This window comes from Aulostomus chinensis, chromosome 23, assembly GCF_037954235.1.
Source record: "Aulostomus chinensis isolate RoL2024-O1b breed Wild chromosome 23, RoL_Achi_v1.0, whole genome shotgun sequence".
In the NCBI taxonomy this organism is placed as follows: Eukaryota; Metazoa; Chordata; class Actinopteri; order Syngnathiformes; family Aulostomidae; genus Aulostomus; species Aulostomus chinensis.
In genome coordinates this window covers 6,370,064-6,397,272 of record NC_141342.1, presented here as the reverse complement: position 1 = coordinate 6,397,272, position 27,209 = coordinate 6,370,064, and the positions used below count along the sequence as shown (strand labels likewise).

The 27,209-nt window shown below is 50.8% G+C and overlaps 1 protein-coding gene across 1 annotated transcript; it reads left to right on the top strand.

The window, feature by feature from the left end:
• The first annotated feature begins 17,415 nt into the window (after positions 1-17,415).
• Positions 17,416-19,330, top strand: LOC147239289 (uncharacterized). The gene is made up of 2 exons (XM_086196339.1): positions 17,416-18,441; positions 19,192-19,330. Exons 1-2 carry the CDS (start codon positions 17,510-17,512, stop codon positions 19,328-19,330), a joined length of 1,071 nt encoding a protein of 356 aa, XP_086052465.1. The 5' UTR covers positions 17,416-17,509.
• The last annotated feature ends 7,879 nt before the right edge of the window (positions 19,331-27,209 follow it).

The window sequence follows — 27,209 nt, the reverse complement described above, 5'->3', positions numbered from 1 at the left end:
TGTTCAGCAAACCTGCCCGAACCCCTGCAGTGAGATGATGGACATTCCCTGTATTTTCCTAGCGTGAGGGCTGCTAGCAGGCCCAGGGAGGCTCCGCCCACACAGGAGCTCATGCTAATGGATCACTGGAGCCGAAAATGTTCAGCGTCTGTGATGGAAGTCAGTAACACAAGGAGCAGGTCGAATTTATGTCCTTTTCTCCACATTGAGACTCATTTAAAGATTTTCAGCCCGTATGACATCATGGATGAGTCACTACCCCCCCGCCCCCCCCCCCCCCCCCCCGTTCTGGGGTGAAACAGAAGTGTAGCCCCTCAAATATGCTCTCATTCACAGAATATTTGCCTGGGGTGCTCATCAGGACAGGGAGGAGGACAGACGAGCCCACCGTGTTTCTTTTGGCTCGGGACTCCATCCTTCATCCTCCCCCTCCTCCTCCTCTTCCTCCCTTTGACTTGTTTTCATACTGTTGGCTGGAGCTGAATAACCATTCATGCTTGCTGCTGTTGGATATGGATGTGTGTGTGTGTGTATGTGTGTATGTGTGTGTGTGTATGTGTGTGAGAAAGTCTGAGGGGCATGACATCCCGTCATCTGATGTATGCCAAGCGCGTGTGCGCACACACACACACACACACACTCACACGTACACATACACACACGCACATACACACATATATACACACACACACACACACACACACACACACACACACACACTATAGTTTTGTGCCATACCTCCCTCAAAGAGAGTCACAGTCATGCCACTTCTGTTCTCATCAACATCTTTCAAATTAGAGTGACAGTCCAGCACACACACGTGCATGCGTGCACACACACAGACACACACGCACACGCACAGACACACACGCTTCAAATTGTCTGCAGCAGTGCCAGCAGAGGGGGGAATGTCTGCTGGTGTCAGAGTGAAACTCTTGACTGCTGTGAATCGGGTGACGTGAGAAGAATCGGTCGGAGTTTATCGGCCGTGTTGCTGGTCGTCGGAGCAGCAGCAGCAGCCGCCAGGCCTGAGATTCAGGCTGGAGATGATTGTGTGCTCACGTGTCCTGTTTGTGTGCACTGTGATATATACATGCGTGTGCACTTAACTTTACGTGGTATCCTCAAACAGGAACTCTGCTCTATTTTAGCTCAATCAGAAGCAGAACCCCCTCAGTACCCGCCTCCTAGCATCCTTCCCTCATAGCCCAGCAGCAGGTACCAGGTTCAGCTCGGCGTGTGCTGCAGTTCGTCCTGGACGTCAAAGGTAACTTCTATTTCTATCACATCGGGCCTCCGCACTAGGACACTCCTAGCTGGGCCAACACTGAGTCCACACCAGCCCAGACTTGTAATCCATCAGTCAAGTACCAGCAGCCACGGCGACCAATCACAGTGGAGTGGGTGGGCAGGAGGCGTAGAGGGAGAGGGGCAAAGGGGAGTGTTTAATTACTAAGAGTGCATTGACCGGATCAACAAAGTACCAGGGAGAGAGCAGCAGAGGCGCTGCACCTCCAGCTGCTCCAGGAGTCCAGAATCAGTTCCACAGACCCAACCCCAGGAGTTCTAAACTGACCGATCAGCTCCGAGCCATCTTCCTCCAGAGGAGGGCGGCCAATTAATTACATTACACTACATCCGTTAATGAAGCGGTTAAAAGGACGCCGCTCTGCTGCTTGTTGCTCGTGAGACTTTTCTCTCTCTCGGTTTCATGACTCAACGTTTGGAGCAAAACCCAACCAAAGAACCTCTCCAAAAAGATTAGAAGTCTTAAAATGATTTTTTATTCAAATTCTATTTTCTCCCTCAGTGCTTTCACAGTTTCCTTCACGAGTGCTGACAGTTTGAAATAAGCTCCTCCTCCTAGAAATGGAAAGAAAGGAGGAGACGATTGCGATGCAGAGGAACCAGGACCTGGCAGATTTGCTTCCCCAAGAAACAAGACTGAACTAGGAGACGTTTGCTCTGCAAAATCTGACACGTGATCAAATCATCTTCAGTTATAACTGCAGACCTCCAAGGTACCCATGGAGCCCCCAACGCCGCCATGGTGACCTCCACCAAACCTCAGGTAAAACAAGCCAGTTCTGGCGATGTTAAAGGCTCCAACCCAACATTTCAGGGCCTCTACTGGCACTGCAACATCCTCCACCAGCTTTGGCTTCGTTTCTCGACAATCCAGACAAACAAGCACTGAACACACTTCCCCCCGTGTCTCCTCTGATTCGTTCAGAAGTTGTCTTTATCGAGCAGCGAGGACCTCCACAGTGGCCCCCCCATCCTGACCCTGAGCCACGGGTCTGTCAGAGCCACGCACGAGGACCGACTCATTTATCATCCAGACTATGAAGCCGCTGACGAACTGAGTTAACTGAGTTCCCTCCAGAGATCCAGCTGACGTGACGAATCCAAAACCACAACAACCCCAACCAGCCCCCACAGCAACCCCCCCCAACGTGGCAGACAAGTCCAGCAATCAGCATGATGAATTTCAGCCCTGACACACTTTTCCTCAAGTGGTCCAATTAGGAAAATACTTCAGTGGGTTCTCATTGTGTTCTAATGTCCGATCCAGCGGTTGATGAGTGGGCCGGGATCACGGATTGATCTGAAGAGGAAATTAACTCCCATTATGGTTTGGAAGGAGGACTGAGGGAAATCCCTTTGTCTGAAAGTATGAAACCAGGGTCGGATTTACAGAGCAACCCTTGGAACGAAGGAGCTTGTAAGAATCTGCTGGAGCGAAGTTCTCAAAACAATCCAGTGAACCTCTGGAATATGATCTTAAAGGGACGGTTCAGCTGCAATGAGCCTTCAGTCCCCCCCCTGCACAGCTGGAGGGCTGATGTCCTCAACTTCTGCTGGAGTCGACAGGTACAGGTGCTGCGCTCATGGAGATGAAGATATGATCACACCTTCAAATACTGCAGCTCGCCGCGCCAGAGGCTCCCTGCCGCCACGTTTTGCAGGTTGAGTAGATAATGGCTGAATTTCATTAGGAGGAGAATTTTCCTTTTCAGGGGGAGCTATTATACTCATTTTCAGGTCTTTGTAATTGATTTTGGACTCTAGGCGAACACCAGTGACCACAGAGAAAGCTTGTGGTGGGTGGTGTTTTCTGTGTGTGTGTGTGTGTGTGTGGGGGGGGGGGGGCAGGTTTGTGGTCGTTTGTATCATGGAATCTCTATTATGACCTTGGAGCGAACTGCTCCTGTCCTGCCTGAAGCTCCAAACCGCTGGTGAAGCATTAAGAGAATTTTCCTGCCCTGCAAGCTGAGGGAGGGAACGCGTGAGACTGTGGCCCCCCGCCAGAACTCCCAGATGCACCTATGACGTGTGGCCAGAGTGGCTTCTAGTGGGTTTAATGGTTCAAATGGAATATAAATGGAACAGAACACACCTGTAGAGGTAAGAAGTGAGTTAGTCTCACACACTTTTAGAACGTTTTGTTTCCCAGGACCAGGCTTCAACGAGCTGAGAGAACTAGTTAGGATAGGTTCTACCTACGTTCCCTCCTCCCACTGAGACACCTGAGCACTTCAAGCTATGAAGATGATTCAGATCAAACAGGAGACCTTGTTTTTCCTTCTTAAATGTGCTCTTGATGAAAAGTTCAGGGAGCATCAAAATGAACATCAAAACAAAAGTTTTTGTGATCGTCTCTTGGTTTTGTGTCAGTGATGGCTGGAGGTGACGGGCTGGTGCAGGGAGCGCTCCTCCCTCTCCTCCACGGGAACGTTCCTCCGCTGCAGCCAGCAGCCGCTCTGGCGGTCCCACCTCAGAACCCGTCTGAGAATAATCAACCACGATGTGTTTGTCAGTTGGTTGAAAAGATGACAACAAACTGCAGTTCATTCATGTATCAGGTCTGGAGAACCAGCCGCTGCTGCACAGCTCCGGACCATTTCTCTCTCTCTCTCTCTCTCCCTCTCTCTCTGTCTCCCTCTCTCTCCATCTCTCCCTCCTGCTCCCCCTCTCTCATTCCTACAGTATTTTATTCCATGATTATTAATGTGTTCATGAGTGAGTCAAACGTGCGGGGGAACGGATCCAGGGATTCATGAGGACCTGAGGTCCTGGATGAGTCTTATTCAATCCTTTGGAGTTCTTTTGTTGCTTATTTGAAGCAAGACAGCGTCCATTAACTGACTCGTAATAATAACGATAATAATAATATTGATGAGAATTATTCAGAATCGCTAGTGAAAGCTTGTTTAAACTCAGCAGCCAAACCCCACCTGGTGGAGCAGCGTTCCAGCAGCAGTTGATTCTGGCAGAGCCCTCGTTCATCAGCAGGAAACCAACGCGCCGCGTCTCCAGCTCGTCCTCTACTGAGGCGTAACTCTGCTGAAGGAGCAGAACAGTGGGACGGGTCGGTGAGGGAAGTACGAGTACCAAAACACTCCAGGACGCTCGGTGAGGTCACACATGACATCATCAGATCCGGGTTCTAAAGTAACTCCAGATACAAATTCAGTTGAGAACCAGCCACATGTCGTGTGAACAGACAAACTGGGTCAGTCAGGTTTAGAGTCAAGACAGCTTCCAGTGTCAAAGTTTCTAATAATTCCTCCTTGATTCTGCATAGTTGAACTCTCTTTGATCTCAGTGGTGGTAACAGCTGACCCGCAGCTATTGGCTGACTGACCGGGTGACGGCGTGCGACTATAGCCTTAACGACTATAGCCTTAACGACTACAGCCTTAACGACTACAGCCTGGTTGATGGACGAATGCTGCGTTCGACTGCTACTGGACCAATCAGAGTAAAACATCCCATGAGCGGGGAAACTCCTCCCACGTCCCCTCAGCGCAGCACAGGTCAGCAACTCTTTGCTCCACATCAGTTGAAAAGGTGATGACATCATTGTTCTGCTGCCCTCCAAGTCACTAAACAACAACGACTACATTTACTGGTTATCAAGGGTTGTTGTGGTGGTGTTTTTTAAACGCAACACCTTGAATCAACATTCTTGTTGTGCAAAAAGTCCCAAGCAACAACCTCAAAAGATGGCCCAGATATGTCATGGTAGACCAGTGCAGGTCCGGCACAGGTCTGGCTCAGGTCTGGTTCATGTCATACATGTGTGTGTGTTCTGGCTCTGCACAGTGAAAGGGGCCCCTGGGTCCAGGAGGGCCCCCAGGTGTTTACACCTGTGATGAGCTGAGGTTCTCTGTCCTCATCCTGATCCATCACTTGCAGGAGGGCCGGCCCCCACCAAGCCTCAGTCAGCAACCCCCCCGCCCCCCCAAACAGTTAACGGTGTGATTGACTACTTCCATGTTCTCCCTACTTCTATCTCTCCAGGTCCCTGTGGTGCAGCCTGGTTCTGTTCCTGCAGGGTGACACGTTCTACGTCACAGCCTCTGTCACAGAATTCAAGCCGGCCTGAACTTCTCACCTCTTTTCATGCGAGAGAATAGAATTAAGACGGTGCACTACAGACTGAGTTGTTCTGGCCAGGCACATTGTTTTCCTTGGCCTCCTGGCCCAAAGGCCTTTTTCACGTCTATAAATGGGTTCTTTTCATGAATCCATGAGGGAACAGTTTTTGAGGGGATTTAAGGGGATACTGCACCGGACCTGTCAGGGGTGACAGATTTGTGCTGCGTGTTCCTCCACTCCATCACGTTGAGGCTGATGTAAAATGGCAGGCGCACAGCAGAAGAACTGTCATGGTATTTATCAGGGGGACTTGCCAAAGTACCGCAGACCAGAACAACTGGAACGGTGATGAGTGGGTTGAGGGATCTGCTTCCTGTCTCGGAGCTGATGAGTGAGAGGGAGAACGCGCCAGATAGCAGCGACATGACCAACATCCACCCGGTGATGTGAGAAACAGAACGTTCAAGCTTTACATTTGTTCTAGTTGTTCCGCTGAGACACTAGAACATGAAGCGGTACATGAATGATGTTGATGTCCCAGTCCAGCTTATCGCAGTGAACAGAACCACCAAATTACTTCAGGGTCTCTGAAGGGGGCATCTATGTTCCCAAGATTCTATGCTTCTGGGGTCCAATGTTCCCACAGTCTTTCTTTCCTAGGATTCTAATGGATGATGTCATGTTCCTCTTCATCCTGTCTTCTCAGGGTTCTGAGGGTCCTTGTGTTCCCAAGGCAAGGCTCTGTTTCCCAGGTCCTATGTTTGTAGGGTCCTTTGTTTCTAGGGTTCTATGTTCCTGAGTCTTATGTTCCCAAGGTTGTTTGATGGTTCTGTGGGTTCTTTAACTCTCCTCCACAGAGCTTTGGTTGCAGCTCTTCCATCCTTCAGAAGGCCAGTTTCCTGCTCACTGAAGACGTCAGGGACCTGAAACCCTGGACTCAAGCGCCGCCGCGTGACGGTGGTTTAAGCCCGGAGGTTTCTGAGATTTTCTGTGTGCATGTGTGTGTGTGCATGTGTGTGCGCCTGTGCACATGAATGGAATAAATGTACTCAGAACAAGAACCTGAGAACACAGAACAGGGAACATCTCTCAAGTTAGAGTAAAATTTTTCTCTGGCTGGGAAGTAACTAACTACTGCATTATTGAGGTACCTGTACTCTGTACTTTAGAGGACTTTGTAGTTTTCCTTCTACACACTACATTTATGTGAACCCATCAGTCATTTTATAGGAAACATGATGAACATGATGAACTTCAATATCTGAACACAATCAAGAGTAACAACTCTGCATCACACACACACACACACACACACACACACACACACACACACACACACACACACACACACACACACACTGTGATGCTGACATCATTTCTAGTCCTGGCTGAGAGGTCTCTGTACTCTGCCACACACGGAGCCTCTACTGGCCCTTTGCGGTTGCCGTAACGATCATGTGACCTGCTCCTGAGCCTTTGGCAGCCGAGGCTCCAAACTGATTGCCAAACGTTGAGCACGGCGTCCATCAAGCAGCGGTGAACTCTCCTGTCCTCCCTCCACCGACACCATGCATTTCAAAGCTCACTTTCTTGTCTTTCTCACTTCCTGCCAGTCGGTCTGCTTTTCTGAGTGAGGCGGCTGACGTCTGCCTGCTGCGTTCAGCCAAACACCTCAGGAGGACATTCGACACTTCATGATTCTGCAGCAGAAGCCAGCAAAGGACCCAGCTTGATGCGGCATTGCAAAATTAAACTTCACGACTCACTCGCTTCCTGGTGGCGAGTAATAAAAACTGACTGGTGGCATGAAACATGACCATCAATACGAATATCAAGGTAGAAACACGACTCCTCCCAAGCGGCTTGAGTAAAAACTCAGAAGAACACAAGCCAAACGCCGCCGGACCTGAGCAGGAAGTGAGAAAGAACCGATCCTAACTGAGTGCTGGAGCTGTAATTCATCCACACCACAATGTGTTGATGTTGATGAGTTGATGTTCATGTGTTGATGTTCATGTTGATGTGTTGATGTTCATGGGTTCATGTTCATGTGTTCATGAGTTCATGTGTTGATGTTGATGTTGATGTGTTGATGTTGATGTTGATGTGTTGATGTTGATGTGTTGATGTTGATGTGTTGATGTTCATGTTGATGTGTTGATGTTCATGGGTTCATGTTCATGTGTTCATGAGTTCATGTGTTGATGTTGATGTGTTGATGTTCATGTTGATGTGTTGATGTTGATGTGTTGATGTTGATGTGTTGATGTTCATGTTGATGTGTTGATGTTGATGTGTTGATGTTGATGTGTTGATGTTGATGTGTTGATGTTCATGTTGATGTGTTGATGTTGATGTGTTGATGTTCATGTGTTGATGTTCATGTGTTGATGTTCATGTGTTGATGTTGATGTTGATGTGTTGATGTTGATGTGTTGATGTTGATGTGTTGATGTTCATGTTGATGTGTTGATGTTGATGTGTTGATGTTGATGTGCTGATGTTCATGTTGATGTGTTGATGTTGATGTGTTGATGTTGATGTGTTGATGTTCATGTGTTGATGTTCATGTTGATGTGTTGATGTTGATGTGTTGATGTTGATGTGTTGATGTTCATGTGTTGATGTTCATGTGTTGATGTTCATGTTGATGTGTTGATGTTCATGTGTTGATGTTGATGTGTTGATGTTGATGTGTTGATGTTGATGTGTTGATGTTGATGTGCTGATGTTGATGTGTTGATGTTGATGTGTTGATGTTCATGTGTTGATGTTCATGTTGATGTGTTGATGTTCATGTGTTGATGTTCATGTGTTGATGTTCATGTGTTGATGTTCATGTTGATGTGTTGATGTTGATGTGTTGATGTTGATGTGTTGATGTTGATGTGCTGATGTTGATGTGTTGATGTTGATGTGTTGATGTTCATGTGTTGATGTTCATGTTCATGTGTTCACGTCCACCTAATGACAGTCCTGGCCTCCTGCTGGTAGCAGAACTCTTCCTGTGTCTTCATGGGTGAGACCAGCAGGCGGGGAGTCTCTGTGTCAATGATTCCTTCCTACATGAAATGGCAGAGGTTTGTTCATTCATTAGATTTATGCTAATGCTAATGCTAACGCCCCGGTCCAACCATGTGACCCGTCCAGCAAGAGTAGCCAGGCTCAGCTCTCCAGCAGGAGTAATTGGAGTTGGAGTCCAACGTGGATGTGTGGAGCACGTAGAGCTGCACTGGTCTGATGTGCTCTGGAGTTCCGGGATCAACTCTGATTGGCTGAGCACTTCCTGGTGGCACGTGACTTTCATGGATCAGGAAATTGATTTGGAGTTCTGAAGAAAGAGACAGAATCGTTCATTTGACTCCCCAGTGTCCCCTGCATGGACTGGCCTCCCCAGCCGCTGGGCCTGCGTCTGTCTGGCCCCCGTTTGGAGCAGGACGTGTAGCACAGGGATTCAGTTCCCTCGTCATTCCAGTGAGTCGCACCGCGAATGCTGGGAGACACATGAGCCGCCTGCGTCTGCTGAGATCCGCCGCTCCTTCTGATGAACGAGGACAGACCGAGAGCTTAGAACAGCAGCGGGGGGCAAATATCACATATCAACGTTCTGTGTTCCTCTGCAGGCAAAACCAACATCCGCGTGGAAATGACCCAGATGCACTTCTCAGAACCGATCCCAAAACTCAAGATCTGAAGGATCATGGGTGTGTGTGTGTGTGTGTGTGTGTGTGTGTGTGTGTGTTGGGGTTAGACAATGATACAGATAACAGAAGTATGTCTTGACTTCAGGTTTCAGAATACAGAGAGGAAGAGATGAGACGGACGTGAGGAGACAGGCGGGTCCCTGAGTGACAGCAGCCAAGATGCTCGAGCAGCTCGTCCCCGGCTGCCGCCGCCGCCGCCGCCCTCTGCTTTATTTCATCATGAAAGTTTTATGTGTGGAAAAATAACAGGACCCAGAGCCAAGAGGCTGGATGGTTGAAGGAAGAAAAAACCGGGAGCCCTGAGACAAAAGGCTTCTGTTGTTTCTGAATCAACGTTAATTTGCGACTTGGCGGCATGAAGGAGGTAAAAAAAGAAAGTGAGTCATGGTTGCATTGTTCACATTTGCCATCAAGTCCAGGGTTGTTTTTACCCCCCCCCCCCCCTCCCCCAAGCTATGAACCGGCAGCAGCTTCTGCTCTCAGAATAATTTGTACTTTAATGCCACAAACTCAAATCAGGCTCAGTTTGAGTTTCATGGCAAGTTTGTGGCTCAAGAAGAGAAGAGGGAGGTTCCACTCGTTTCTCAGCTCATTTTTCTGTGGTGATTTGGCAGGAAAGACAGTCCACAGTTACCTGGATTTAATGAGCTTCAGTCCAAATGGGAGCCGTCACCCTCAGCGCGGGAAAAGTTCAGCCAGCGCCGGTTCTCAGGAGGACTCATGAGGAACGCTGTCATACGGACCTCTGAGGGGAACCCGTCGGTTTGACACGTGTGGTTCAACATGTGGCTCCATCTCCTTACCTGAGAGTCACATGACCTATTGGTCGAAGACGTCATAAAAAGGGCTGCTAAAGAGTCAGAGACACAGGAGACGACAGAAGAGACAGGGGAGACAAGAGACGGGGGAGAGAAGAGACAGGGAGACAGAAGAGACGGGGAGACAAGAGACAGAGGAGACGGGAGACAGAAGAGACGGGGGAGACAAGAGACAGAAGAGACGGGGAGACAAGAAACAGAAGAGACGGGGAGACAAGAAACAGAAGAGATGGGGGATACAAGAGACGGGAGACGAAACAGAAGAGACGGGGAGACAAGAGACAGAGGAGACAGAAGAGACGGGAGACAAGAGACAGGAGAGACAGAAGAGATGGGGGAGACAAGAGACGGGGAGACAGAAGAGACGGGGGAGACAAGAGAAGGGGGAGACAGAAGAGACGGGGAGACAGAAGAGACGGGGAGACAGAAGAGACGGGGGAGACAAGAGACAGAGGACACAGAAGAGACGGGGAGACAAGAGACAGAGGACACAGAAGAGACGGGGAGACGCTCTCACCTCTACACTCTTAATCAGCGTCAGGTTCACAGCAGCTATGTTTTTATTCTTTTTTGACCAAAAAACTTGATTATTTATGAGGACCAAGAAACAACCAACCAGACAGACAGACAGAAAAACTGGGGGGGGGGGGGGGGGGGGGCAACATTCAGAGAAAAAATAGAGTTTCATCAGATCAAAGTTTTAAATTCATGAGTGAAACTGTCGCTCTCAGGAAGGCTGGTTGGGGGCGGAGCCCCCTGACGAGTCGCGGCTCAGCTTCTACTTCCGTCCTCATGGACTTTTGCTCATCAAGTTATGACTTTAATCCCCCCCCCCCCCTCCCAGCTCCCCTGAAGACGGCCTCATTCTTCCTCCCCAAGCTGAAACTGTTAGAGGGTCAGCGCTGGTGCCCCCTAGTGGACTAGAGCTTTCGTCTCGACAAGAACCTCAGCTTGGGAACTCCAGACCTGTTGGTTCTTATTGACATTCGTAGAATTATACTCGTAGTAGTAGTATTATAAGGTATCATGAAATATTTTTGGAAGTATTTTGCAACATGACTCACTTGGATCAGTGTTTGTCAACCACTGGCCCGGGGCCCATGTGGGGGCAGCCTTTTATGAGCTGTGACACGCTTTCAAGTTGAAGTTCATTCTTGTAAAGGAAATAACTGTTTTATTAAAGCACAATATTAATCTAAATATATGGTAGAAAGTAAACGTTCAAGCCATAAAAGTGTCAATAAAATACTACATTATTAGAGTTCTACAAAGTATCGTAGCTGCACAGGCACGTACAGTTGTCCCTTCACCTGAATACAGTAAACAGGATACAGAGGATGTTACTGGGTTTACATCGACAGGGTCGAGAGCTGAGGAACGCTCAGGGTTCCTCGGGTTCTGCCCTCCTCACATCATCGGTCACCATGTTGGATGTACGTTCCACTGCTGTTTCACCGCCGTCTCTTCCTGAGCCTGCAGCTTCAGAACCACGAGCTCAGGCTGGAGTTGCAAACCAAACGCCAGCTGCGTGAATGAGGACGGCAAACCCTGATAAGAGGAAACCCTCTAAATAGCATGAAAGCAGCGCGGCGTTCTCAGAGTGGGAGGAGCAGCATTCCTGCATGCTCTCTCCACTTCAAGACGCCATCCATCGCCGTCAGCAGAGACAATGTTATTCCAGGACTCTCCGTCTCAGGTTACGTGATGTTTGTCTCTGGAAACGAGCCCACCGGAGACCAGAGATCAGAACCAGGTGACGACTCGGCCTCCTGGTCCTCCTGTCTGTCTGAGACCCGACACGACAGAATCCGACCTGCAGATTATCAGGTCAAAGAGGAAGAATTCAGCGAGTCGATGAAGGGAAACGTGTGTGAAACAGAAATGAAAACATTGCAGGACACTTATTTCACTCTGAACCGAGTGTGACCAACCTGAGCGACCGTGACCTCCGCCTGGGCGCCATCGATCTCCATCTGCAGGACCGGCGCGTGCGCCAGAGCCAGGTCTGGACTTGATTGGGAGGCGAGTGGCCAGGCACTTAATTTATCATCATTTGGGTGACAAGTCAGCAGGCTGACATGCTCCCTCGCTGACCTCTCCTTCTGCTTTGAACTGACAACACAACTGTGTGTGTGTGTGTGTGTGTGTGTGTGGGGGGGGGGGGGGTGAAAGGGCTGTGTCATGTGAAGACTTTACCAGTCAGCTCAAACTGGTGGCGAGCGATACATGGACGATGTTATCAACGTTCTGTATTCAACATGGAGCATAGTTTCGTCTCAACAAGCCACGGCGATGCATCTTGTCACTCACTCATGGAGTCACTGACCTCCGAACTCTCAGCTGACGCGAGTGGCGGTGCAAGGGAGCAGACACGCCTCCCACAGCAGAAACGCATTTTCCCTATCGTTAACCGGCGCTCGCGACCTCGGGAGCTTGTGAGGCTTCTACTCACAGTTTCCATCAGAAGTTGGTGGGCAGCCAGACAAGTGCAGTCATCCATCGGCCACTCCCACCAACTCAGGTGTACTGTTGCAGTCCCCGTCCAAACACACAGAGACTCACTCACCCTATCGCTGTTGTTGTTGTGTTCCTGTAGGTTCAGGTCTCCGTGAGTGTCAGTGTCGCGGTGTGGCGGCTCACCCATCACCCAGCTGGTCAGGTGAGGTGGAGCGACGTCTGTTCCTGCTGCTCACAAAGTGAAGAGCTGCGTCCTCTCAACAGGACGCAGCTGTCCTCTTCTGTGGAATCAGGGTTTTACTTCCAGCTGAAAGCTGCGTGTTCTGTCAGCCTCTGAGTCTCAGGTCTGTGTTAGATACTCGGAGGTCGACGACGCAGGTGCAACCGGGTTCTGTCTGTTTTGGGTAGAAGACAAACGTGCGTGTTCCTGCACGACTGCTCAGCCGGGAACCGTTCCTCAGCAGCTGGCTGTAAATGGAGGTCTGGATCTCCTCACACAAACAGATCTGAACTTGATTAAGAGAGCAAACAACTGCTCTGTTTCAGAAGCTGCTTTATTTTCATTTTACAAGCAGTTGGTAGCTGATGTCGCAGCCGGCCAGGTACAGAGGGAGGCTCAAGCATTGTGAGAGCTGAACAATGAGCTGCTCTTTCAAGGCTTCTTGGCGTGAACGGAGGAGTCGCTCTCACATCCAGCCTCCCCAGAGCTTGTTGGCTCGGTGACGGCCGCTGAAGTGGACGAGCTGATAGAGAAGCTCTTTCTCTTGACTTTTCATTTTTTCCTCACATATTAAAGAGAACCAGGCAAACAAGCCGCATGTTTTTGAGCCAACAGGTTTAAAAGTTTCCCACCTCTCTAAGCTCCAGCGCCGGTGCCTTGTAGCCGCCAGCAGGAGGCCGCCTGGAGGTGAGCAGTCAGGTATTTACCTGAAGACGCGTCTCCAGGGCCCAGGCCAGTCAGCAAGCCAACCTGAGGACTCGGTACTGGCTGAGCTGTATGCAGGCCAGGGAGCCGGCCAGCGCGTCGACCCCTCAGGCTCCCTGTGGGGGTTCTCGGATTGTGGTGATGCAGGTTCATGTTTCCTGGTTTACTGATCCTTTCCTGGAGTTTTGTTCCTGTTTGCGGTTTTGTCGACATGGTTTCGTGTTCTTGGACTCTTGTGTTCCTCTCCTCAGCTTGTCTGTTGTCTTAAGTTCCTGTTTTATTTTGAAATGTTGTCCCCCTCAGTGTACTTTTGTGTCACTTCCTGTCTTGCCTGTTTTGAGTTCATCGGCTGTGTCTCATGGTTCTACTCCCCGCCACTCACAGCTCGGTTCCTGGTCTCCCACCTGTGTCTCGTATTCTGGTTCGTTCTCTGTCTTTGTGGGAGGATGAAGATAAAAGCAGTCATAAACCTCACCAGTCATTGTTGCTTGAAACAATCAAAACACCTGACAGAGGACTTGCAGTGGTCGTTTGTGGCACATGTTTGTGGTCGTAACGTGTACAAAAAAAAACCTGGAGGTTTTTCCTCAATATTTGAAAAGTTTTACATTCCATAAAGGTGAGACAGCAGAGAGTAACACTGACGCAGGAGCGGCTCGCTCACCTGCTTGTCGCTCATCTGCCTGTCGCTCATCTGCATGTTGCTCATCTGCCTGTCGCACGTCTGCGTGTATCAACATGTTGGCCAGCATCTCCCTTCACTCATGGAACGTCTCCTGATGATTACATGAACAAAAACGCAGAGTTGTCCTGGTTTTCAGCATCAACAACATAAACCCTAACCATGCCGGTCAGGTTCAGGATGGATGGATGGATGGATGGATGGAGGGATGGATGGAGGGATGGATGGATGGAGGGATGGATGGAGGGATGGATGATGGAGGGATGGATGGAGGGATGGATGGATGGATGGATGGATGGAGGGAGGGATGGATGGATGGAGAAATGGAGGGATGGATGGATGGATGGAGGGAGGGATGGATGGATGGAGAAATGGAGGGATGGATGGGTGAGTGGACACCACAGGAGTTCTTGGGCGCCAGCTGCTATCGGACACGTTGCTTGTTTGGGGACTTCTGAAGTTCATTCGTAACCTGAGTGAGACTCATTTGTGCATCGATGCCAAAAACCACTCCGGGTCCATGATCTTGTTTCATAACAAAGTGCAAAACATCCAAAGGAGCCTTGAAATCTCGGAATCACAGCCGGCTCACGTGTGATTGGCCAGTACTTCTCAGACTGGGAACCAGAGCAGCCGGGTCCTGGAGTCCAGTCCCCTACACCTCCAGATTCCACCCGCCTGCTCATGGATCTGTCAAGAGAGCCGCTGTCATCCGGGGGTCTGAGCGTCGTGGTCAGCTCACCGCCTCGCTGTGTTTTTCAGCTGCGTCCCGGCGAGATGAAGGCGCCTGAACCGTCCCCTCAGCAGCGTCAGTTGTTTCTTTCACTTGTGTCAATTATAGTGAATGTGATAGACGTGACTGAAGTACATGAAAGCCCTGGCAGAGTACTTCAGTGGACTCTACTCTAAGTAGGTGTGTGTGTGTGTGTGTGTGTGTGTGTGTGTGTGTGTGTGTGTGTGTGTGTGTGTGTGTGTGTGTGTGAAGCAAGCCCAGAGGTCGTAAATTGTCAGCAATAATAAAGAGACTTGCCTCCGTTTGTGGAATGTTTTCTCAGAGTTTTGAATTTGACGCCTGATTATTAACTCGTGCTCTGAGGCTCGCCAGTTGTTGAGTCCTGAGCCGCCATCGTCGATTTATAAACATCAACATCAAATTAGAGGATATTTTTGGTCTTTTTGTTGATCACAGGGACAAATATTGTTGTGTCTTTCTCACATGTCCATCAGCTTCAGTTGTTAAAGAAGAATATGTATGTGTGTGTGTGTGTGTGTGTGTGTGTGTGTGTGGTGAACACACAGCTGTATCCGGTGGTGGACGTGCACAGAGCTGCCCAATGTTGAGAAATGAAACTTTGTAAAAGGAAGAATCTGCAAACTACAGCAACTTTCATTTCAGCTCAGTCTGAGGTCTGCTGACCCGCCCCAAACCCTGCCCCCATCTACATCAGGGTCTGCCCTCCCTCTTCGCCCAGGCTGTCAACATGACGTCATGTGGAGGTTTCAGGGCTCACATGCAGACCCACCACACATCCAGAGTGATGGTGATGATCTGCAGGGTCTGCTGGGAAAGTGAATCCTCCAGTGTGCGGCTGGAGACTCCAAGTTAATCCAAGTTCTCACCTATTAAAACAAAATTGCTCACCACCTCAAAGAGAAGGCAAAGGACCCAGGAATACAGGCACGCACAGATAGGACAGGCAGTGATGAACTGCACTGGGAAAACCCCGACTGGAGAGACCCTTCAAAGAGGAAAACCTGCAAAGCTCTTCAGGCAGGTCCTCCCAGCACTCAGAGAGACGCCCGCCTCCCCCAGGCAAGACAATGTGGCTGAATGAGAGCACTGGAAAGTAATTCAGACACATTATCGGATCCACGGCCATTTGGGCGCCGTGTCCTGTGGACAGCAATCAAAGCGCTTGATGCATAGCGTACATCTGGGATAGCGCTTGAGTGCTCAGCCTCCGATGCTGGAGTCCAGTTGAGAAATCACTCGCGGAGGTGAATTCAACCAGGACTCAGCGAGCCAGCGCTGCTCCGGGCTGCAGTTTTCAGTCCAGTGAGACTCCAGCGCTGCTGAAGCCTGCAGACGTTTCCACAGCTCCTGACTGAGCACTCAGGAACATTGGACACATCGAAGTTTGACTTAGAATCAGGCCAAAGTGCTACTGGCTGCTCAAACAGTCAGCAGACGCTGCCAGCTGGTCGTAAACCTCCAGTGTACTGCAGCATCATCAGAGCCGGCCTGAGCCAGCAGTCCAGGGACCTTCAAGAGGCTGGAAATTAACAGCAGTTTGACCAGAGATGGAAAGAAGAAATCCTTCTGATTTAAGAGCAGGAGTTTTACTCAACTGAAGCTCAGTTTATAGGTTGGGAAGAATCACTTCACCTCTGACACCGTGGCTGTTTGAGGGACCTGGCACAGCATCCACCCATCCCTCCATCCATCCCTCCACCCATCCATGCATCCATCCATCCATCCACCCATCCCTCCATCCACTCACCCATCCCTCCATCCATCCATACATCCATCCCTCCATCCATGCATCCATCCATCCATCCATCCCTCCATCTACCCATCCACTCACCCATCCCTCCATCCACCCATCCACTCACCCATCCCTCCATCCATCCATCCATCCCTCCATCCATCCATCCATCCATCCACTCACCCATTCCTCCATCCATCCACCCATCCCTCCATCCATCCCTCCACCCATCCCTCCACCCATCCCTCCATCCATTCATCCACCCATCCCTCCAGCCATCCCTCCATCCATCAATCCCTCCACCCATCATCCCTCCATCCACTCACCCATCCCTCCATCCACCCATCCACTTACCATCCCTCCATCCATCCATTCATGCATCCATCCATCCCTCCAACCATCCACCCACCCATCCAGCCATCCCTCCATCCATCCATTCATCCATCCATCCCTCCATCCATCCCTCCATCTTCTCCCTCTTCTCCAGTTGAGGGTGGTGGGGGTGGAGCCTATCCCAGCAGCCTTCCCCCTGGACAGGTCACCAGTCCATGGCAGGGCCAACGCATAGAGACAGACAACCATTGGCTCTCCCAGCCACGCCTACGGTCAATTTAGAGTCTGGATTAACCTGGTCCCCTCTTGATGTCTTTGGACTGTGGAGGAAGCTGGAGTACCAGAGAGAACCCAGCAGGAACAGGGAGAACATGGAGACTCACACAGAAAGACCCCGTGCTGCACCCGGGGCTCCCCCCACAACCTTCTTGCTGGGTGTCACGATCCCTGTCTCGTGCTTCCTATTTTATTTTGTAGTCATGTCCTGTCTTCCTGACCTCCCTCCTGTGATTACCTCATGTGTCTCACCTGGTTGATTGCACCACCTGTGCCCTGTTTACCTCCTTGTATTAAACCTCAGTGTTTTTCCATATTTGGGGTTGGGTCATTGTCGCTGTCGCTGGTCATTTGTTGCTGTTAGTTCTGCTGTCTTGTTTTGTTAGGTTCATGGTCGGTCACAAGTTTTGTCTCTAGTCACGTCAAGTCTTCAACCTCACGTCATGTCTCCAGCCTCCAGCCCCCCAGCTTTCAATAAACCTGTTTTGTGCACCTCAACAATGTCTGCATTTGGGTGTCCCTCACCATCCTCTACCCCAAACCCTGACAGAATGACCCAACCAAGAAAGACCCAGCGGACAAGTCCCCCCCCACGTATGGTGACTCTTTTTGAGTACTTTGCCTTGATGGCCAAAACGACTCTTGAAAGAGAGTCACAAAGGAAGGAGGAATTCAGGGGCACCCAGCTGGCCTTCAGGGGTCCTCGCTTGGTGCAGCGAGCCCGCAGGTCGCCTCGGCCCCCATCCGGGAGGCCCAGGAGCTCCTGGCCTGAGGTGAAGGAGAAGGCTGGCCACCCTCGTGCTCCTAGGCAGCCAGGTCCAGCCCTCATCCAAAGCCCAGCAGCTGCTACACCTGCTCCGCCGCCACGGGTCCTGGCGGGCATCACTCCTTTTCCAGCACCGAGGGTCCTGGCTGGCGCTAACCCTGTTCCACCGCCAAGGGTCCTAGCAGGTGTCACTCCTGTTCTGGCACCGAGGGTCCTGGCTGGCTCAACTCCTGCTCTGCCAAGGGTCCTGGCTGGCTCAACTCCTGCTCAGCTGAGGGTCCTGGCGGGCGCCGCTCCTGTCCCGGCGCTGAGGGTTCTGGCGGGCTCCATCCCATTCGCAGCGGCTGCTACACCTTCTCCGCCGTCATGGGTCCTGGCGGGCGTCACTCCTGTTCTGGCATCGAGGGTCCTGGTGGGCGCTTCTCCTGCTCCGAGGGTCCGAGTGGAAGCCTCTCCTGTTCCCGCTCCGAGGGTCCGAATGAACGCCTCTCTTGCTCCTGCCACGAGGGTCCAGGCGGACGCCTCTCTTGCTCCTGTGGCTCTTCACGGCACCTTGCCCCTCCCCCCGGGTTCTCGGTGCCTACTGGTGCGGCCCCCTGACGCTCCGTGGTATGTGTGGCCCCCAGCCGCCCCCCTGACTCTCTGTGGTCTCTGCGGCCCCCCAATTCTCTGTGATCTCTGCGGCCCCCTGGCTGCCCCCCTGACACGGTGTTGTGGTTCAGCTCGCGGGTGTGGTGAGCGAGTGGTTTTTTGTTGTTAAATTCACTGGTGTTTTCTTGCCCTTTCCCACCTCCTGGCCACCCTCCACCCACCCTGGTGTTGTTGTTTTTTGGTTTTTGGGCTGTCTGGGAGCCAGTCCTTGGTTGGGGGGGGGGGGGGGTACTGTCACGATCCCTGTCTTGTGCTTCCTGTTTTATTTTGTAGTCATGTCCTGTCTTCCTGACCTCCCTCCTGTGATTACCTCATGTGTCTCACCTGGTTGATTGCACCAGCTGTGCCCTGTTTACCTCCTTGTATTTAACCTCAGTGTTTTCCCGTATTCGGGGTTGGGTCATTCTCGCTGTTCGTTTGTTGCTGTTAGTTCTGCTGTCTTGTATTGTTCGGTTCATGGTCTGTCTCAAGTTTTGTCTCTAGTCACGTCAAGTCTTCAACCTCACGGCAAGTCTCCACCCTCCAGTCCTCCAGCTTTCAATAAACCTGTTTTGTGCACCTCAACAATGTCTGTCTTTGGGTCTCCTCACCATCCTCAACCCCAAACCCTGACACTGGGGGGCAACAGTCCTGACTACAAAGTCAAATTTAGAAAGTGCTGTATTGACTTTGAATTTGTGCTGTGTTTTGTGCCGGAATCTCTGACAGTGAGCAGCACGTGCTGGTCGGACAGAGACGACAGGACGATCATCCGCCCCCCAGCTCCCCTCGGTCACGCAGCTGTCCCATAAAATCACGGTCCACCTATCTGCGTGTAATATGTCTGTCTGTGTGTCTGAGCCCATAAAGATTTACTCCTGCCAGATGCTCCCAGCCTCGTTAACTGCATCCCATTTGTCTCACTGTCGCTGCGCTCATCTAATGAGTTGTGCTTGGCTGCACATGAAGTCAGCAAATCAGGCTTCACTCACATCAGAGTGCTTGTTTCCCCTCAGCTCCTCACCGCAGCTCCCACTGGGCGGCTTCTAACAGAAAAACCCTCACCGAATGTTGGTGGCACTGCTAGTCCGTCTGTGTGCAGGACCACATGGCCTCAGTCTCCAGCATCCAGAAGCCTTCAACAGTAACTGAAGGAGGCTTTGGGAATCCGTCCTGCAGCGCTAACATGCTAGGCTAGCTAACTAGCCTTCAGTCAGACAGTGGTGGCCAGCTAGAATGAGGTTGCCTGGACCACAAATGTGCAAAATAAATTAGGCTCATTTGCAGCCCATTAGCAAGTCCAGTGGTAATGACTGTTGCTAGCACCAAGGCGCAACCTGCTAGCTGCAGCTGCAAGGATCCGTCCACGTCACCGTCGTTGAGTCAAGAGGAGGAGAGATTAAACAGGAACTGATGACAAAGATGATGCAAAAATGCCTGTCTAGGCTCAGCCCACTGAGAGCTCATCAGACTCTGATGATGGTCTGGATTATGAGTCACTGAGGCAGCGGTTCCTTGAGTCCTGCACCCCCTGAAACATTCATGTGCCTCTTTTAGCCCTCAACAGATGATGCAAGCTTAGCCTGTGTTATGTATACGGCGCCCACCTCTGTGCCCCAGACACACACTACTGGAATGGGAGGCAGATGTGCTCGCATGGAGGCTACAACCCATGGACATCACCATGAGGGGCCTGTAGCTATGCTAGCAGCAGTACCATTAATGCTAGCTGTGTCGGACATTGTTCTGGAAGCCTCGGAGCAGATGGTTACTACCTGCAGGACTCATCCCAGCCGGATGCTGGAGGGGCCTCATCTCTCCACCCTGGGAGGACCTGCTCATGGGCCTATCCCCAAAAGCCCCGCCCATAGTCCTACTCCGCCTGTGATTGGCTCATTCTTGGCACCTTTAGCTTTTCGGAGTGAGATACACCGGTGTCAGAGCCAGAGTATCTGTGGGGACCCCTGGATGAGGCATGGGTCAAAGGTAGAGAAGTCGCGCACATCCCATAAACAGCTGCTGGACTCAAAATAGAAAGACAAAGAAAAAAGAAGAGTCAACACTGTGTTGTGTTGTGATGTGCTAAAATAAATGCATGGGTCAAAGGTCACATGATGCTGCCGGGATGTAGGCTGCTAGCTTGCTAGCCTCCATGACTGTGGAGCCCCTCAGTTGGGATGATGAAAAGGAAGCTTGTTTCCCAGGTAATTTCCAAGATATTTTGAAGCTGGTTAATTGTTTCAGGCTGCTGTCTCTCCTCTTCCTGCGTCTCAGACGGAGCAGCTATGGAGCTGAGAGCATCCTGTCTGCTCCGTCAGGTTTTATTCTAGCTATGGAGCCTCGATAATAACAGCGTCTGACATTCACTTAAAGCCTGCAGTTGCTTCATAGGTTCCGTCTGACTTTCCTCTGCCAGAGACGATGAATTACTAGATACTAATGAAACAATGAAATACGATTTAAACCCAAACAGGATCCCATCTCATTCAACATTCTCATATTCTCAGTTTAAAAATGACTTTTCCTTCATTTCTAGGCTCCCAGTGTGTCTTTGAAGGTGAGTCATACTTGTAAGTGCGGCCATTTTACTGCTTTAGATATTAGCTTTCAGGAAGTCATCATCATTCACTTTATTACTGTGTTGGACAGTAAATCTCATCATGGCGAGTGAAGAATCCCTCTAACTCAGGAAAACAGATTCTTCTCCATCAAAAGGCGCTGCGAGTGGAGGAAAGAAGGAGAGGAATGAGCGTGGAAGCTCCACGGAATCAAGACCTGGACACGTTTAGCAGGAAAGAACTTGCTGACTGACAAAATCAGAAAATATGACATTAAATCAGGTCAGTTCCAACAAAAGCTGGGATCTGTTTGTCCTTTAATCCTCTGATGGATGATCTTTGTCCCCAGTTGCACTTTTCTGGATTAAGATGATGAAAGTTGTTTGTGAAACCTGGAGTCAACACTGACATTTCGCCGCTCGTCCTTCTGTTGATTTTCTGTTGCTTATAGACCGCGCGGCAGCAGGTAATCCACACGTCCTTCTACTCCTCCTGGAGGACCCCAAGGCATCCCAAGACCAGGAGAACCCTCCGGCACATACCTGGTCTACCAGGAGGGATCACACCACCTCACGGGCGTCTTCCTCAGATGCTCCTCTCACCCCTGGGATGTGGCTCCCCACCCCAGGTGAGGCCAGAACCCAGGTGAGGGCTGGATTGCCACTGCTGCTGCACTAATCTGCCCTCCATCATAGCTCCACTGGCGGAGGAGACCTCAGGTGGGCTCATTCTGCTAACCCTCCCTGCGCTGGTCGATTGAACTGGATCCTGGTTTCACATCTATCATGTCACTCTGGGGACGTCTGACCCTCTGTGAGGGTCCTCGTTCCTCACTGGTCTCTGTTGTCTCTGTCTTTCCTGACTCCCGGGGTCGTGGCTGGCTGGTGAGGAAGTCGGGAGGGTGCCGTCACTCTCGTTAGCATTGGGGCCATTTAAAGCTGATTATATGGAGCTGGCTGGGCTATAAAGCTTCCCTTCATGAGACATCACCACACAAACCACACGCCCCACCGCCACTATGTTGCCCGGTTGGCCAAACACAGTTTTCTGGAATGTGAGTGTTTAATCAGAAGACAAACGCCATATTTTCAGCAGTTTGTTTTTACGGCCCAGCGGGGTGTGTGAGTGCATTTGTGTGTGTGTGTGAGTGAGTGCATTTGTGTGTGTGTGTGTGTATGTGTGTGTGTGTGTGTGTGTGTGTGTGTGTGTGTCTGAATGGGAATGTGTGCAGAGGCGGAATGCATTTACATCTTATGCATGCACATTAACACAAGTACGCTGGTAGAAGTAAGAGAATGTTAATTGTATATGTGTCACTCTACAGTGTGTGTGCGTGTGTGTGTACATGCAGGAAACAGACAAATGTATACACTTCCCTCTTTGTGTGTTCCCATGAGTGTGTGTGCATGTATGTGTGTGTTGTGCCAGTGGCCCCGTGTGGCCACCCATGATGAGTGTGGGGCCTCAGAGAAGCACAGCTTGAATCAACAGCAAGACAGAACACATGAGAACCCAGCTGAGTTCCCCTGCTGGGAACCAGTTCACGGTCCTGTCTCCAAAACGCAAACAGCACACAAACGCACAGTTCAACACACAGGAGCAACTGTTGTGTGAGTCTGCCGTCATGAGTCTCTCCTGCTTCCACACGTCTGCTGTTACTAATGAGAACGTATGCAGAGAACCCTAGACTCACTGTTCCCCGGGAGGTAACTGACCGCCATCTGACTCCCGGTTCTGGAGCCTCCCCCGCGCCCGGACCTCCATGTTCATTCCTGGGAGGGAACTGCACCACGTCTGGTGACTGGAATCCTCACCAACATCTGGAGAAGATGCAGTAAGCTCCGATCGGTTTTCACAAGAGTTCCGATATCGCAGGATTTTGCAGATCACAATTGAGAAAGTCGCTGTCGGGCCCACGAGGTTGATTTGGAGGTGCAGTGTGGCGGAACGCCGTGATGTCAGCAGCTCCTTGATCACATTTTCAAGAACTCTGTGGTTCAGTTTGAAATCTGGAAATCTTGAATCACTCATTTGGTGAAACATATTCAAGTGTAAGGAAGGATTTCTCATCACAAACTCTCTCCGGTCCGATGTGAACGTGAGAGTGTGACATCAGGAATTCATTCGTGCGCGTGTGACGTTTGCAACGCAGCAGCTTGACACTGGACAACAAAACAGGCCACAGTGTTAACAGAACATCTTGTAGTTATAAGCATGTAACAGACCCGTCGTTTCACACTTAATTTGAAATTTAAAAACATTTCAAACCTTCAGTCGGTCCACCACTCGGCTTGACTCTCCGTGCTCTGCAGATGTTCACATGCTAACACGCTAAGCTAAGTATAAACATGGTCTGCACCAAGACGTCACTACGATCTCTCGTGAGCTGTAAGTTTCTCTTGAAATCTTGTCCGTCTCTGTTCCTCTGTGCTGTGGAGACGTGAGGACGACCTCTCCTATCTACCGGGGAACCGCGGAGAGGATCGCGCTGATTTGTGTGGGATTTCCTCCAGCTGGAAACATCTGTCTTCTATCAGAAGAGGAAGGCAATTTGTGCTCAGATTTTACTGAACAAACAAATAAATAACGCTGATTTGCACTGGATAAAATCATACTTGACCCCTGCAATTACTGCCAACAAGCAGGGCTTCAGGCTGGAGTTTGTGGAGGTTCTTTGTTCCAGCGCTCATGAAAGATGCAGGATAAATAAATGCAGGGAGCGTTCCTTCAACACGTGGAAGGGTCGCAGCGTTCAGGGGCCTGGTCGCTCTTCTAGCAGGAATTATTTTGACATCACACAACTGCATCTTGTTCTGTGACTCTGTTGATTAGTTTGATCTGAGACAGACGTGTGATGACGACCTCATCAGGAACCGGACCGATCCGACCGCTCAGGTTTATTTACCCTCAGCCAGGAGTCTTCCTGCCTCGCATCGGACAGCCGTCCTGCACACTGACACATTTACATAGGGGAGCAAGATGGCTGCCACTCTGGCTTCACACGCATGTCAGCGGCCTGGAAGACTCCATTTATTGAGCAACCTGACAGCTGCTTCCTTTTGTGTCTTTCATCAAACAAGTTCGTCGTGGCTGTACGCCTCAGTCATGAATGCATGTTACAGTGACCTTGACCTTTGACCTCCAACACCTTTTCAAGTGGGCCTTGTGTGTGAACGAGAGTCGCGCTCTAAGAGAGTAACCCGAATTACTGAAGGCTAAAAAAGCAGCACAGGAGAGGATGTGGAGCGGACATCCAGAGGCTGCTCAGTCGCTCCGAGCGTGACGTGCATCACCCGTGTTTTTCTAGATGCTGATAGGCCCTGATTAACATCAGCTGGAAGCCTTCCAGCGCAGCCAGACTTTGTCTGGGAAGCCGGCCCAGCGCTTGCGCTCGCCACCGGATTCTTTCTGGAGCCTTCAAATTAATCGGAAATGTGCCCTCCCAGTCAATAAGTTCAAACCTGTTACAGGAATGCTCTTCTCACTTCCCGCTGGCCCCAAGGAGCCTCTGGGACTGTGGGCGCGCTCGTGTGTGTGTGTGTCCAAACCAGTGGTCGCATGGTCGAGTGAGAGAGCATTTGCTCCAACGCTCCACGCCGCCTCTGAGGAGGGAGTGTGATGAAGCCTCTCCTGCTCCCAGCTGGCATCTTCCGTTCGTGGTCGTCCTCAGGAGGAAGTCGTCCTCTGCTGCTGATCCCCGCCTGCTTCAGAGTAAAAGAATCCATCACAATAACCGTAAAGCAATCAGCACTGCACCGTCCGCAGTTGGGTTTTAGCATCGCGTGATGTTTTGCTCCTCCCACAGGAAGAAACAGAAGCCCTGCAGGAAACCATCCCTCAAACGCATTTCCCTCCATGGACACTGGAACCACCAGGCCAGAACCGGGCTTCTCCTCTTTGTTCAACAAGAACCAATTAGTGGTGCGAGACTGGAGACTTATTTTGAAATCTGGACTTTGATTCAGGGTGTCTGTCTCCGGTGTGAGTTTGAGATTTGATTTCACGCCTCAGTTGTGTTGGCAGTGGACTCTTCTCCTGGGTCAGGGTCTGGTGAGGCAGCAGAACCACACCAGGCTGGGAGGCCAGAGAACATGGATTCCTCCGATCGTGTTGGTGTTGTGGGTTCTCGTGCGTGTGCGAGGGTGGGGTCGGGCGGCGCCTGCAGTAGCAGATCTCAGGTCAGTGGTGGATCAACATTCCACTCCTCGTTTCAGGTTCGTGACAGCAGCAGAGACAGAGGATATTCATACTGATGATGTCACAGTTGTGTGATGTCAACAGATTTAGGATCAGCGGGCTGAGACCATTAACGACCCTGATGTCATGGCGGCGTTCCCTCGGGCAGGAAGACCAATCACACGGTCAGTAAAGAGCGTCTGTGGCTTGTGATGAATGTGATGACCACCAGAGTATTGACGACCGGGAACCTCCTCACTCGCTACACACACACACACACACACACACACACACACACACACACACACACACACATTTATGATCAATGGGAGAATTGGGGATCGAACCAGCGAAGCTTCAGGTGCTCGTGTAATGGAGGTCAGACACACAAAAACACACAACCCCAGCAGACTCACAAGGACACACAACCCCAGCAGACACACAAGGACACACCCCCCAAACAGCAGCAGCAGCATCCTCAGGCCCAATCACAGCCAGCGAGGGATCTGATGGTCTGTCTACTCTGGTAATAGCGAGCAAACGCAGACACACAACCTCGGCATTCATCTGTGATTACAGACACACACACTCCCAGAGATGAACATCAGGGACGTTCCTCAGTTCTGCACAAAGAACAAGAACCTTTCTATCAGGCTGAAGTGTGATTAGTAGCCTGCTGCCGGCGCCCTCCCCCGCACGCCACCCTGAACCCTCTTGGAGGCGATCACGGCTCTGCACTGCCCTCTGCTGGCCGCCAGGATAACAGGCAGCTGAATGTGTATTTGGAGGAAGAGTTAGATGAGTTCCTCCCGTCATCCTGAAAGTGACATCATCGTGTGTATCAGAGGAGACAAACGTACACACAGTCTTATCACAGACACTCACTCTGAAGTAGAAGTACACAAAGTGCAAATACAGAGAGAAGTACTGAGTGAACTTATCGACTTGAAAGAGGGAGGAGTGGCTACATGAAGATCCGCTCCGTCACGTCTCAAATGCTACGATAGGACAGCTGAACCCAGCTGATCGCCTTCACGGCTTCTCTTACCGCGTGTAGACATCCCGCCTTCATCAGGATGGCTGGATATTTCCTGCCTTGCTGCAGGAACCTTGTTAGAACCTTGCGATCAGTAATCAGGCAGCAGGTTTCAGTCGCCTGTGTAGCGATCAGAGCTTCCTCAACATTCACGGCGTCGTTCACTTCCTTCTGTGACGATCCTTCGTGACCTTTGGTGCGAGGAAACCAAATGACAGGTGGAGACAGTTTGACCCCAAGGTCGGGTTGCATGATGCAGGCTCAGTCTTCTTCTGTGGTTGCATTCATGCTTTCATCCCTCGTTCATTCTAGTCCAGCTTGCAACAATCGGAGCTTCCTGAGCATCAAATCATCCTGATTGAAACAAGATGGCCGTCCTGCAGCTCTTCAGGAGGATTTCTGGAACAAACGTCCAGACCCTTGCCGCCCTGCCAACATTTCTGAGGAAAAAGTTTGATTTGGTTTCTACCGAAACCAACGAGCCTTTTATGAGATGAAGTGGACACATAGAGAGCTGAGATTTATGGTTCTGGTTCTGCTGCTCGTCCTCGGGGACACATGAAGAATACGAGCGGGAGTTGGATGAAGAGGAAGAGTGAGAGGTGAAAGGGATGAAGAGGGTGAAGACAGAAGAGGAGAAGTGCTGAGGGGACGTAGGAGGCCTTCTCTCGTCTCCAGTTACGGATCAGTCGGCACATCCCGCTGTCGGAGGAGGAGAGCGGGCAGGATGATGCTGGGGCGCCAGCTTTCCCTTCCACATCACCTCCTGGACCTTTGTTCTTGTCCTCCATCGCGCGTCGAGGACGAGCGTTTACTCGTGCATCGAGTGTTAAGAGCTTTGGATAAACTGGTGCCACTGTCCTAATGAACCGGTGCTGCTTTGACAAGTCCTCGTCCCCGTTAAGACCTGATGTGGCTTTGCTGCTTCAGTTCTAACAGAAGCCCTTGACTGACACGCTTTCCTGGTTTCCTGCTGC